This window comes from Gymnogyps californianus, chromosome 5 (genome assembly GCF_018139145.2).
Source record: "Gymnogyps californianus isolate 813 chromosome 5, ASM1813914v2, whole genome shotgun sequence".
NCBI classification, from domain to species: domain Eukaryota; kingdom Metazoa; phylum Chordata; class Aves; order Accipitriformes; family Cathartidae; genus Gymnogyps; species Gymnogyps californianus.
In genome coordinates, this window is record NC_059475.1 from 22,411,574 (window position 1) to 22,425,807 (window position 14,234).

The window sequence follows — 14,234 nt, forward strand, 5'->3', positions numbered from 1 at the left end:
GATTTACTGACTTTGCTAGAAAAAGGAGGTTAGATGCAGGTTGGTCTTTCTTGGTTTAAACTATACCACAGCAGAATCGAAATACCACTGGCCTTCACTTGTGAGTGTGTTTTGCTAAGGGACCTTAAGATTGTGTCTTCTTGGCCCAGAAAACCCACCTATAAGGCAAGAATAAGGTTGTTACGGTGGTGGAAGAAGACTTTGTTTCAGTGATAGCTGAATCTTCCTAGACAGAACTCCGTCTTAGAGATATGGTGCGCTCTATGTCTGTTCCTGTAAAAGTATAAAGACTATGCATGTTTAGGGAGCTGGATTCTTTGCATGGGGAGAGAGAGTGTCTCCATGCAAAAGTACTCAGCACTGCCCAGGGCACGAGAAAGCACTTGACAGATAAACCAGATTCTTTCCTCTTCACAGGATATATCTGTACTCTTCAGTGCAGCTCCATGTTACAGACACACAGGCTAGAACTAGCTGAACTGATGGAGATGCTAATTCAGATCCCAAAAGCAATATTACTGTGTTGGCCAATTCAAAGGCTGCACCAGATAGCACTATTCAAAACAGCACCTTCATGGCTATACTTCTGGTTCAGAGATCGCTACACAGACCTGTAGTCCCTAGCGTAGGCATACCTTTATATTGCTCTTGTTCTCAGAGATACAGTGAACTAAATAGGCATAGAAGCAACAGATGTAAAAACCTGAAAAGGAATAGAGAGTTACTGGTAAACGAATGATGTTTCATTAGCCACAGTAATCCCAAAGCTCCAAAACAGCATGCTAACTGCAAATTTACCCAAAATCTTTGCAAGATATGTGGGTGGGTTTTGTATGAAAAGGATCATAAAACCAGCTAAAATAGATGTTTTGTTTCAGACTGTTCTAAAGCTGATCATCAAATCCCATCTGACTTTTGACAAAATATTTTTTTTTCTTCAGCAAAATCTGTGTGGATTTATGGAGGCTTTTTGTGCAGGACCTAGAAGATGCTATCCTAAACAGATGGATAACCTTAAAAGTTTTGAAAAGAAGTTGATGTATAATTTACTTCTCTCATTTTTCTTCCCTCTAAATAAGATTGAGATTATAAAGAGAAGGGACTGTGCTGCTGCAGAATGATGTCATGGTAACTAATTAGGTCTCATCAGGTCTGCAAAGGCATCCTGTTCTCAGTCTTATGCCAATGTGCTGTAACCAGTGAGCCAAGTTGAATGAAAGTCTTGTGGTATTTTACTGGGATGTCATAATATATTTACCTTCCTTACACTGAAGAATTGCAGGTAGTGGTATTCATCCATGGATCATTCCTTGCAAATAAACTTATTGATGTTTGCATAAAAATGATCTGCTTGTCAATATACTCCCTATGCTGGCCCTTGTCTGTGATATGTGACATGAGTTCATTTCTCAGCTGGTGAATTTAGGGAGTGTATTAAAGAAGCCACAGCAATATGTGATGAGCTGTAATTAAAATTACTAATGCATGTGAATTCCTTTCCTCCCTTCTGCTTTGATTTACATTCTTCATGCAGACTTGGTTCACTTTGCTGAGTGAGCCAGAGACCTAGTGTTGACTGGTAACAATGATTTCTGCTTTCCAGCACGGTTGCGCGGGGAAATAAATTTAGTAAGGATTCTTGCTGAGGTGTGACACTAGGTATCAAGAAAACTGTATGGCTTGCAGCTGGCCTGCAAAGCTCTGGTCTGTGGTTGTAGTGGCATCATCAGTAAAACAGATCTATTTAAGAGTGGTAGTTTTCGTTGTCAGTAGCAGGACTAATAACTAACAATCTCTTAGTTCTGGTACAGTCTTTCTTTCCCATCTCACCCCTTCTTACTAAAATATCTATGGTTTAAAATGGAGATGTTTAAAGAACTAGCCATTTCATGTTGTATTATCTTACTTAACTAATGCATAAGTTATTTTTAGTGATGCTGGAAAGTGTGGTTTGGTGTTTAACCATGGAAGTGAACTACCAAAATCAAATATTGAGAGAAATACCCAAAGCATCTTGATGCAGGATAATGGGTGCTTGAGGAAAGCTCTTCTATTATGCCGGACACAGTTGGTATATATTTCATTATTTTGTTGCTAGAGAAATTTGTAAGTGGCTCAGTTGCAGTTCTGAGTGACCAAAAAGTGGTTTTAGTTGATAGGCAAAAGAAAGGAAAATCGTATGTTAAGATTTACTGTCCCAGAATTCTGCAGTAGGAAATGAAGAATTTGGGTGGATAGTCCTCTTGTAAATGTGTGGATTTTGGAGGTCAAGGGGTTTGTTTTGGGGTTTTTTTTTTTTTACTCAGCCTCTTGTTTTTCTTGAGGTAGATTAATGTCTTCTATCAGAATAGTATTTTTCTTTTTGAGGCTATAAGGAGTTACAGCCTGCACAGAAATAGAAATTCTGCCCCAAAAAGAAAACAGTACTCAAAGGCTGTATGACCTTGTGAACATGGGGCTGAAATGGCGTCAGGGGAACATGGTTCTGTGGTGCTGGCACTGGCCTCAAGTGCGACAGAGTCGCATTTATGTGCGCATTTATGTGTTTATGCCATTTTGCTTCTCTGAGCCTCTTTCCTCCTTTGCATTTTGTTGCCTTTTGTGTTTTCTCATAAGATTTGGATGCAGTTCAAGATCCATTCAGATGTTGTCCAAAGTCATTATTCCATTAGCTTTTTGTTTCTCTGGGCCCAGAGCCCGGGCGGGAATTTCTTCTCCTGTATCTTGACTGAACGAATCCAACTGTAACTTGTCTTGCAAGTCTCGGTAACTTTGCCGATTCCTCAGTGCCTCCTGCAAATAAGATGTACGCTATATGCTATCTGAAGTACCTCTTCTGATCTGCTCTTCTCATCTCTCTCATCATCTCTCTAATACTGCTGTTTAGGGTCATGCTTCTACTCCTGCTCCCTGCCACTTAGTCACCATTTCCATCTCAAATTGAAGCTCACTTGTGTGATCTTTCACGGCCTCAGCCCAGCTCATGTTTTTCTTTGCCTCATCTTGTTCTATCCTAACCTGTTTTTTTGTTTGGTTTGGGGGTTGTGTTTTGTTTTGGTTTTACCATTCACTTCTTTCACTGCACTCTTTGCTTTTAGACTTTCACATCTCTTACTGGTATCACATCTACCAGGCTTACCTCGCTGTTTTTGCTGTTCCAACACCCTTTCTTCTTTTGAATTTTTGCCAGCAGGAGGTCTTCTGATCACAAACATCCAAATAACCACCCTTTACTGAGCAGCTATCTATATTTTCTCCCATACTTATTTTGGACTGTTAGATCTGTGGAGTACAGGATGTAGTTGCTGCCTTTTTTGATAAACTCCATGTAAACTTTGACTGCACTGCAAGTTATCATTAAAATTAAAGATCAGGCCTTTTACATCTCTGATTCTAGTGTGCGTTTCCAGGTACAGCTGAGGTACTGTGCTTATGCCTTGGAACTGGGTGTCTCACCTCTGGAAACAAAAAGTTTTGAGTGATAGGTAGGGATGGGGGAGATACTCCCATGATAGTGCACATGCTTCCTACTATGGTATGTATTTTCCTCTTTCCCAGTTTGTCTCTCCTTAGTAATTATCTGCTGGCATTTAGTGCAGGTGAGGATGGACCGAGTGATAGTCAGCTAATCTCAGATTTGCATGCATATGCTTTTAATAAGCTAATTTTCCACAATCCAAAGAAAAAAGGAAAACTTGCTTTTGTCACGGTGTGTTAGTCGAAAACACAGCATAGGTTAAGAGCAGTTTTATATTGAAACAAATCTCAGGCTTCCTTTTCCTTTTGTCTTGCAGAGGCAGGCAGCGGCCAAGATTATGTGACCTCAGAAAATCAACTGCTTTACTACCCTAGTATTACCTATGCTATCATTGGTAGCTCTGTCATTTTCGTACTTGTGGTGGCCTTTCTTGCCTTAGTCCTGCATCACCAACGGAAACGCAACAATCTCATGACCCTGCCAGTGCATCGACTGCAGCACCCTGTCCTGCTGTCCCGGCTGGTGGTCCTCGATCACCCGCACCACTGCAGCGTCACCTACAATGTCAACAATGGGATCCAGTACATGTCCAACCAGGCCTACCACAGGCCAGTGGACCTGGACTCTCCACCATCCTATTCAGAGGCTGTGCTTGACCAAAGGTATGTACAGGAGCTAATTCTGTGCTCACCAAAGTTTAGCGCTACTGGTTGCAGCTCTGTTAATCTGTGCTTCTGCTCCCCATTTATCCTTATTACTGCTTTTGACAGAAGTACAGTGTTGCAATTCTGTCACATGCATAGGGCCAAATTTGGGCAAATTTGAGCTCCTCCTGCATATGGAAAATTCATGGTCCTCAGGTCCCTTTACTGTTACTGGTACTAAAGGGATTTAAGGCAAACTTAAGTCATGCTCTCTTAGCACGTGTCGTTGGTAGTAGAGATTTTGAGGATGGCAGGAGAATGCAAAGAAATGTATCACTTGTATACTAGTGATATCCTGTGCCAGTCTGGAATCAAAACATGAAAATTGAATTTGGAGTTTTGCCAAAAAACAGCTAGGTTGTAGGTCATACTATATTTTAAAAAATTACCCTGGTCATATGTGATAAGTATATAAAGGTGAGAGGTCTTCAATTCTTGGATAAAGAAATTGTATAGTCCCTCTGCTCTGCACTACTTTCCCTTTAGCAATAGAAGAAGAAAACAGGAGTCTGAAATGGAAAGTGCTGTTCTCATTTTAAATAGCTGAAAGTGCTTTGAAGTTTTGTGGGTGGGTGTGGTTTGGGTTATGATGTTTTTGTAGTTATGACACTGGTTTTATTTGTAGATAATTAACCTTTGTTTTAACCTCTGTCTGTAAAGTCTTTCCAAACAAAACTCCTAGACATCCTCTGTACATAAAAAGGGCATGGTATGAACTTTAATGATCCAGATTGTTCACTGTCACCCTGTTGGTATTTTTTAGTACAAACTCTGGCATATAAGAATGATAGTGTAATCATTTGCATTCCTATTCTCTGCTGCATTTGACAGCAACTCCCTTGTCTTAATGTTGACATTCATAATAGTATCTTTTCATTAGTAAGGACAACTAAATGAGCAGCTGTCCAGATTGTAATCACTTCTCACCTGAGCTGATACAAACCATCAGCAATTTCAGAGCTAATTACTCCCAGGACCTGTTATCAATCTGCTAAACCCTTCAGTCCCTTTACTTGTTTACAATCAGAACCAAAAACCAGTATTCCTGAATCCAGTATTCATCTTGTCTATGTCTACTTAGCAGTTGCACTGCATGTGATATCATGATAGCAAAAGTGATTTGTCATGTGGAGAATTCAGTTCGTTATTTATTTGTAGACCGTAAGCTGTTAATCTCTTAATGGAGGTTTCCTCAGAGCTTTCTTGTGTTCACATCATTATCTATAGGTGTAAATCCACTACTTACCTTATTTCTTTTAAAGTGCTTTCTCAGGTTGTGTAAATGTTATACGGGAAAAATTCTTACCTCTTGCAGCTGTCTTTGAGGGTAAGGTGAGATTTGTTGGACGTACATACCCATGAAAATTGGAGTGTAGAGTCTTAAGCAGGATTGTAATTAGCTATGTTGCATCTTGCCCAGAAACCTTGGTGCCCAGTGATGGTGTGGATGTTTTGGAATGACCTGAATAATGTAGGCAGGTCTGTTTGAGATCTCCTGACAGGTGTCATCATGGAAAAGCTAAGAAATACTGTTTGGGGTTTTTTAACAATTGGAAAACTATGTACTTTCTTCCATACCACTGTTTTCAGTAACCCCTTACTATGTTGTGTATCTTACAGCAGACCGCCTTGGTTTGACCTTCCTCCACCGCCTTATTGTTCTGAATCCCCTAATCAGCCAGATCTTCCTCCTTACCGATCTCGGACAGGAAGCTTGGTGAGCACAGACACGCCCATGGGAGGAAGCCCTCTGGGCACAGCCGGCAGTTGGACAAGGGACATCCATGACCACATGGATGGCCACAGAACTCTTCTCGAGAGGACAGCAGATCAAAGCGATTCTCTGGTCAACTGCATTGCTGAAAGAGAAGTGTAACTGCTCCAGTATTTGGGATGGGCAGGAAGGCATTTACTTTTTCAAGTCTGTATGGATTAGTCTGCTGTGGCTAATAGGTTTCAGGGGGACATGTGCCTGAATGATGACTTGGTTTGAATCCACACTAAGTTGATATTTTAATTCATTTGAATGGGCTTGTCAAAGACAGTCATGAGAGCTAAACCTAGAGTCACATCAGCTCTCCACAATATTTCTGCGAGCAAGTTCCAGTTCAGACTAGTAAGAGAAACATCAGTGCTGTGTCAAAGAACTGATGTGATGTGTTTCTTGGACTATTTACTGTATATGAATGTATATATGTGCATGTATAATATATACAGATGTTGCACACAAAAACTATGCTGGAAGGACTCTTGTTTTCAGGCTGCCTCCCATCCTGTTGACATGTGAGCTGTTTGTTCTTACTGCCTAACGCCAACTGGTGGTCACTGAAGCACGGGAGGCAGTCTTTCTGCTTGGAGGTCTGATGCCCAATGCTAGCCCACTAGCAGTGCTCAAATGCAGAAAACATCATACTTCACCCTTCTCTTCATGGCCTGGAACATTCTCACTGTGAATGTAATTTTTGAAGTTTAAGCTTGTGAGGATGCAACAACTCTCTAACTGAGCAAACGAGTTTTTTTTCCCAGATGCTAGTATCTAGGCCAAATTTGCATGGGTTTTCTCAGGAACACTGCAAAGGTTGGCTTATCTGTCAGACTTCAAGGCTGAGTACAGAGGCACTGAAGCTTATCAACAAACCAGCACAAGACTTCTTTTCAAGTGTGGCAAAACAACATTACTCCATGTGTTCCTTCTTAAAAAAAAGACACAACCAAACCACAAAACAAAAAAACGCAACCAAAGAAAACCTCAAACTGTTTCAGCTAAATCTTGAACACCAAAACCAGCCTGAGGCAAACACCCATCACGGAAAGCTTTAGTGTGAATGACTAGTTTGTTATATTTGTAAAATAACTGAAAGCAGGTCATGTCATGAAAGGTGTTGGGCTTGTTGGCCCTGTCTACAGCGTGTATACGTACATGCATGGATATATATGTTTAATACTATGTGTATGTATGTAAGTAGTGTATTGCATAGGTTTAGTTCTACTGCACCAGTAGAACTCTAAAATGTCAAAGTTTCACTTATGATATTCTCATTGTTTTTTATGGAGTTTGTCATTATTCGTGTTTATTTGGTTGAAATTCTGGCTTCTGCAGAAAAACAGAATTATTTGTGTCTGTTTTGTCCTAACTCTTGGAATGGTCTCCTGTGAAGTGTGTTTCAGTGCACACTGTTGAATCACCCATGTGAAAGCATCTCAGAGGTAAAGCTATTCGGAGTGGCAAGAGGGAAGGTAAGCTCTGAATTTAAATGCCACTGCAGTGCTGTGCTTGTGCTCAGTATACAGGAAACAATGCAGTGTCTTTCTCTTGTTCAGAGGGAAATGGGCCTTGAAAAATTATTTATATTTGTCTATCAATCAGACATGTTTCCCACTCCTTCCATGTAATGAACAGTGTTATTAAACAGACTTTGCTGTTTAATGGAAATGAAGGAAGCTGACTGCCCACACCTGCTTTCTTCCTCCCCATCTTGCCAAGGTAACTTCTTTTGCCCAAAGGTTATATACTCAGAACCCAAGAATTTTTGAGCTTGAGTGTAAGTATGACTCGAGTTTAGTCTCGGTTCCCACACATACATATGAATTTTTTTGTGATTTTTTTTTTTCGTTTCCAGCTCTGGAGTCTACTGCCATGGTATGTAAGAGGCAGGGGCCAGATGGATTTACAAGCACAGGTCATTCCAGGACTGAGATGACACAGTGGGGAGCACTGGAGAATTCTAATGCTGTTGGGCTTGGCTGACTTCAGAAGCGGATTAATGGCAGCCTTTCATTACAGGCTTAGGCAGCCTGTCTTAAAGGGCATTGGTGAAGATGCTCCTAGGTCCTTGTAAAGCGATGTACAAGACTGGATCAGATTTCGTCCTTGCTGTGGGAGCTCAAGCAATGTAATTATGCTGTCCTTCACAAAGCAGGACTTGGCTAATTAATGACTCCATCCAACTTGATAGGCAGACTGTTGTTATTGTCACATAGCAGACAGTTATTGTTTTACATGCAGGTTAAACTCAGGTTCATAGCTGAGTTAATAGTAAAGGTGGGTGCAGTGGTGTCTCCTGTGAGCACTGGGCCCTGCTGTCCCTCTTGCCTTTCGTTAAGATTCTGCTCAGCCTCTGTAAGAAAGCTACATAATACTGTATCAGAATTAGCCTCAACGTTTTTCTGTTGCAGTTTTTAAAACATTATACTGGACTTTAAAACATACTATTGAAGAGTTTGCAGTAGTTTCATTAGAATTAGACATCTTTTTAATTTTAAAGTTGCCTAAGGCTGTATTAGTGAAACTAAATCATTGTGTCCGGTGTAACTTCTGTGGCACGTATCCCTCACGCAAGCCTTCCATGGGGGACTGCATTTCACCATGTATATTCTAAGACACTAGGGTATGTGCAGACCAAATATTGTTTGCCTGTGGCATCTGAAAAACATTGTCTTGCATTGCTAAGAAGTAGGAAAAGAGTGGACATAGCCTACTTCTTCTGCCTTCTGTGTCAGTCACTGTCATATATGTACATAAATATATATTTTTTAAAAAGATACTCTTTCAAGTTGTATATATTCATGTAACTTTTGCATTAAGATAATCCATTTGGACTTTACAAAAAAAAAGAAGGAAAAAACATTCTAAATGGTGTTATGTTTTCCCTTCCAGCTAAGGTTGTATTTATCTTTGTATAGGAATCTTTTAGTTTTTGAGAACACAAGTTACAAAAGGAGATTGTGCCTTTCTGATTTAATGTTGATTTGGGAGACTGTTAACTACATTTCTGGGTGTTGTTACACATCATTCTCTAGAGATCCAAAAAGAGAAACAAGTCTTGTCTTCCTCTTTGTTGTTACTTGTTGGGACCACTGAACTTTGAGGAGTACAGAAGTTCAGTATCTTGTTCCAAAAAGTCATGCTAAAACTTTAAGGGGGGGTTTCATCTTCTTCCAGTTTTCTGGTTTGTAGAACAGATTTGCTAGCTGGTTTCTTTGGAAATTGCTGTAGTATCACACAGAAATTGTTTATAATGTGTCACTTCTAGTAGTGTTAATACAGTGTTATACTGCATTATTCAGTGGAATCTTTGGGAAAGCAAGGTAGCAGCAACTGCGCTGAAGAAATTAAATATTTCATTGAAAATCGTGCAGCTTGTAAGCCTGAAGTTATATGTTCATGAAATACCATGTGGTGGGATTTCTTTTCAGTGGCCGGTAAAATTGGAATTGATCATTCTATTGTTTGCAATTGCTCTTAACCTTTTAGTTTGAGGTTAGTCCTCCAGGAGCTTTCCTTTATACTTAGTATTTAAATAGATGGATGTTATTTCAAAGACCTATTCTTACAAAGGTAAAACCTATTAAAGTTCTCTACCAGAGCCAAATTCTGATTCCACATCTGTATTGAATGGTGACCACTGTAATGAGTAGTTCTCCTCAGCACAGGTATTAATATACTTGATTCCAGCAAAACAATTTGAAGAAATGACTACTTGAGGTAAATGAAGGAATGTGGATTAGCCTGTTTGGAAATAAGATTTGGGTTATTTGAAAATAAACAAATACATAAATTTCAGGAGTTCTGAGTGTCTGTAACCTCTGCTGAAGTCAGTGTGCTGTGTATTTAAAATTAGGCCATTAGTGAATCCGCTTGATAATAATCTGAAGTTCCTTGTAAGGCAAATTACAATTTACCTTTCTGGTATTGTGCTAATGGAAAACTGGCAGTAATGCTTTTAAAAGAGAGCCTGTGAATAATTTTCTCAGCTCTTGTCTACAGTGACGTACATGACAACACTGACTGCATTGTGATTTTTAAATAACTCTGCATTCATTCTTCCTCTCCTTTTAAGTCAAATCAGTTTTATTTACACCACTTCACTTTGATAAAGCTAATAGGGCCTGTGTGATAGATTTAGAAGCTGAGTGGAGGAAAGAGATGATTACTGTCATTTTAATTAATGCTGCAGCTTGTTAATCTTGTGCGCTTTACTTTTTAGGCATCTTAGGAAAGACAAATGGTTTTAGTAGATAAGAAAAACTATTAATGATGCAAAGGATAGAGGGACACTGATTCTGAATTTAATTCTTAATGAATATTTAAAATTGTATAAATGAAGGAAGAATTTAATGCTGTATTTTTAATGTGGTGATCAGATGGCAAGTACTGTTTTTAACTGTTGCTCATCAGAAGCTACTTTACATATAATGCCTGGAACTAAAATGGTAAGACAAGTGCTCTTCTTGCAGTTGATACAGATCTGAAATACTTTTTATTAACACAAGGCTATATTGCACCCATGGACTAAAATATGGACTGTAGAAAGAATTTCAATACCGTGCTGCATTCTGCCTGAATGTATCCCAGTACAGGCCTGTGGCCTTCATTTGTCCTTTTTTTTTTTTTTTTTCCCCCCCGATTTGAGGGGTTTTGTCAACTTGAAATGGAGATGTTACATAAGAGCTTTAAGGGAGGTTGTACGTTGAAACCCAGCCTTGTCTTAAACTGTTGTAAACTCGAAATCTTCAAAAATGTCTTCTGTATTCCTGAATAAAGTTGGTGTTTTAATACTGTTCACAAGTGAGGATGTCCCCTGTCTCATGAAGTCTCAGTTGTTTAGTTTTATAGCCTCCGATGTGAGGCTTCTTCCAACTTCTTTTGCATTCAGTGTTAAGTTTTGTTAAATCTTTGTGGGTTTTAAACGTATTTTTAAAAGGAAGTGATACTGGAACCCACATGTACATGTGTGTATAAAAATATACTGATACATATGTCTCCATATTTATACAAATGAAAATTGCTTAATTTCATAATTTCTTGTTCTCATTTTGCCATTCTGTTTGTACTGTCAAAGATGAGGCATTTGAAATGTGTTTTGTTGTTGTCTGCTTTGTAGCAAAGCTCTAGAGGCTTCAGCAGAGATTGGTGCTCTGTGCTGATTGCTGCATACAGATTTACTAGCAGAGCTAGGAGCCGTTAGCATTAGCTTCTACCTCTCCCTTTCTGCCTGCCACTTTCCCACCACTTATGTTCCCAGCACAGTGTCCCTGTTTATCTCCAGGTCCATGATCCATGTGCCAGACACATGAGCCAGATTCAAGTTGAGATGCTCTGTGGAGGCTGTGTGTCTGGCTGAAGTCCCATGTCAGGGCCCTTTCCCCAGCAGATGCCTGATGCAGGCACCATGACTATCATGGGAACCATCCAGCCCCATGAAGTCCAGACCCACTTGATGTCTGGATCATAGCCACTCTTCTTGTCAAGGTACTTCATTAGAGACAGTCCTGTCACTCAAAGGACTGGTGATAAGAAGTACCCCTTATGAAGTTATTTTCACAGACTAAGGAGAACAGGTTCAAATGTTATATCTAAATATTTCAATCTATATAAGTATATAGAGGTTGACATATTTCACTTGTGTGACTCATCTCCACTTACTACCTTCACAAAGGCATGTCAGTTTTATCATTATCCTAGTTAATTAAGTCACATACTCTCACTGAAATTCTCAGATGGTAATCTATCTTTGATGCTGGCAAACTGCCACAAAATAAATAGGTATGGATCCAGAATTCACGCCAGCGGCACAAGGGAGATGGAGCTGTTGAGGCTGCCACAATGGGCCCTCCACAGGGAAGGGAATGCTGGGGTCTCAGAGCTGGCTCATTCAGTCATGTGCCAGCAAGAGCTGTGCTTGAGAAATGTTGATTCAGAAGACAGCCGCTTATGAAAATAAATAGCATACTCTCCAGCTAAGCTCCCTGATTAATCATTTTTATTCTCTCTGCTTCGATTTGTTTAAAGATCTTCATTTTTACACCTTAAAAATTAAATACGCAGTTTATTTCAGCAGTGATTTCTGAGTGCTGCATCTTTTCTTGCTGATTTGTAAGCAGTCTCCTAATCATTCAGCCTCAGGTATCTATTGGTGAGAGAACTAAGCAACTTTTCACTTTTTGGGGGAGCTGTAGTCCAAAATGATGTGCTGTTATTAATTGAAGTAAAGGCATCTTCATGTGGAAATTCACAGCTCTTCTTTGCTTTTCAAAGCAAAGTTGAGGGTATGCATATTGCATAAAGCACTTTGGAAAAGTACTGGATTGATCTCTCTAGGGAATTAACTTTTCTCTTTATCTGCCAAACATACTGTGAATAGATAAACTGAAACGTGATTCTCTGCTTCCCAAAATCCCAACAGTATTCCTTACAGCCTTAGTGAGGGGACCACTGCAGATGAAAAGGTAGAGCAGTTTTGTGGCTGATCTGGCCCTTAGCATTTCTGTGGGAATGGGCGCAAAGTGGTTCAGTAGTGCAGTTGTTTTGGTGCTGGATACCATACAGAAGACCCCTTTTCACTGAGAACTAATCTGGGACCATCACTTCCTATGTGCTTCCCAACAAGGTTGTTTGTTTGTTTGTTTGTTTTTAAGTAGCTCTCACCTAAGGTTAATTCCTACCAGTTACCCTGAGGTAAAAAATTTCATTACTTGATACCACAGCCTGTAACTCCTTCAAATTTAAACCATGGTCATTTCTCAGCACAAAAGTACAAGAGCCTTCATCTATGTAAGAACAATAGGAGTAATAGCTCAGCTTGACCCAAACCAGCTCACTTCTAGAGGAGCACCCTGGCAGCATCAATTTGATTGAATGAATGGTCTATTGCATTTATTTGGAATACCTGCTATTTCCTTGACAAATGTGAGTCATGTTGCAGCACAGTGATGAAGTGTGATGTTTTATTTGATAGAGTAGATTTTTCTTCTCATTTGTTTGTGACAGAGTTATCTTAGAAAATGCTCTTGGCCCAACACTGCATCCAAAGTAGCACTAGCTTGCAGAGGTGCAGGGTAAGGGGAGGACAGTAAGGTTGGCTGTTTGATACAGATATAACCCCTTTGGAGGTTTCTTAAGTGTTCCAGCTGTTATACCTGAATAAGAAATATTTAAATGCTGCACAATAAGTGCATTTGCAGACTAAGGAAACATGGTTGATATTTGGCTGCTCTTTTGCTAGTTTCTGTTTACTCAAATATGATGCAAAGTCAAGAGCAAAAATTCTCCATGCATCTATTGCTGTATTTATTGTTCTCCTTTGGCAGTCTGTGCAGAGGAGTTAGCAGAACCAATGAATTATCCAAAGTGGATTTGGAGAGTGCTCTGCTTCAGAAATAATGGAGCTGGCTTAAATATCCACTTTCAAGGTGTCGTGTTAGATATACTGGTTAAGACATGGATTACGTAAGATAAAATCATACCTGAGCTTCTACAGGAAAAAACCCAACAACCCTGTGCATCTGAGAGATGCAGCAGATCTTCATTAGCAAAGTCAGTCTCTAGGAGCTGGCTGCAGGTCAGGGTTAGAAATTCCTGTGCCATGAGCCCAGGTGGAGCTGGTGTTGATGCAGCATTCACAGTTGAAAGCAATGGTTGTTACGGTTTTGGAAGCATGAGTTGGTCTGTCTGGTATTTGATACCTGACGTGTGAAAAATCATTCTAGACCGATTGTCACCTTCCTTCAGGAAGCTAGACAGAAATCCTCTGGCTGCTTTGTTGAAGTCATGTTTCTCAAGCAAATAATCACTCTTGTTACTCTCTCTCTTCCTTTTTATCAGTTGTAGGGATGGAAGATTCTCACTGTTTTTTAAGTGGGGACACCCGAGACAGGGAGAGACATCAAGATGAGTTTCAGGAATAACAGAACCTGCGTCTTCCAAGATCCAGCCTCCTGACCACTGGGTAGTGCTGTCTTATCCATCCATTTGTAATCTTTTAAATCCATTCAATTTAACAGAAGATTCTTGCAGATTTAAGAAAAAAAAAAAAAAGAAGAGGTAAGTCTGGACCTGCAGGTAACTGTTTCAAGTTCTCTTCCTTTTTGCAAAAATTTGGGCAGTGATCAAAAAATAGAAACAAATGTTTGAATTCCATATTCTCTTCTGAACTCTAGGTACTTATTTGCCTTACTTATATTTGCAAACTTATTGAAACTGTTATTCTGTATAGCTCTTTGTGGAGGAGGATTCCTCTCTAGAATAAGTTTCCAGGCTGGGTCTTAACCTA

At 39.7% G+C, this 14,234-nt stretch overlaps 1 protein-coding gene across 1 annotated transcript in view; it reads left to right on the forward strand.

The window, feature by feature from the left end:
• LDLRAD3 (low density lipoprotein receptor class A domain containing 3) overlaps positions 1-7,154 on the forward strand; it is a 111,482-nt gene extending 104,328 nt beyond the window's left edge. Inside the window, exons 5-6 of the mRNA XM_050897780.1 lie at positions 3,795-4,140; positions 5,803-7,154. Coding sequence (XP_050753737.1) covers positions 3,795-4,140; positions 5,803-6,058 — 602 coding nt within the window. The 3' untranslated portion in view covers positions 6,059-7,154. The remainder of the gene's footprint in view (positions 1-3,794; positions 4,141-5,802) is intronic.
• Positions 7,155-14,234: the final 7,080 nt, after the last annotated feature.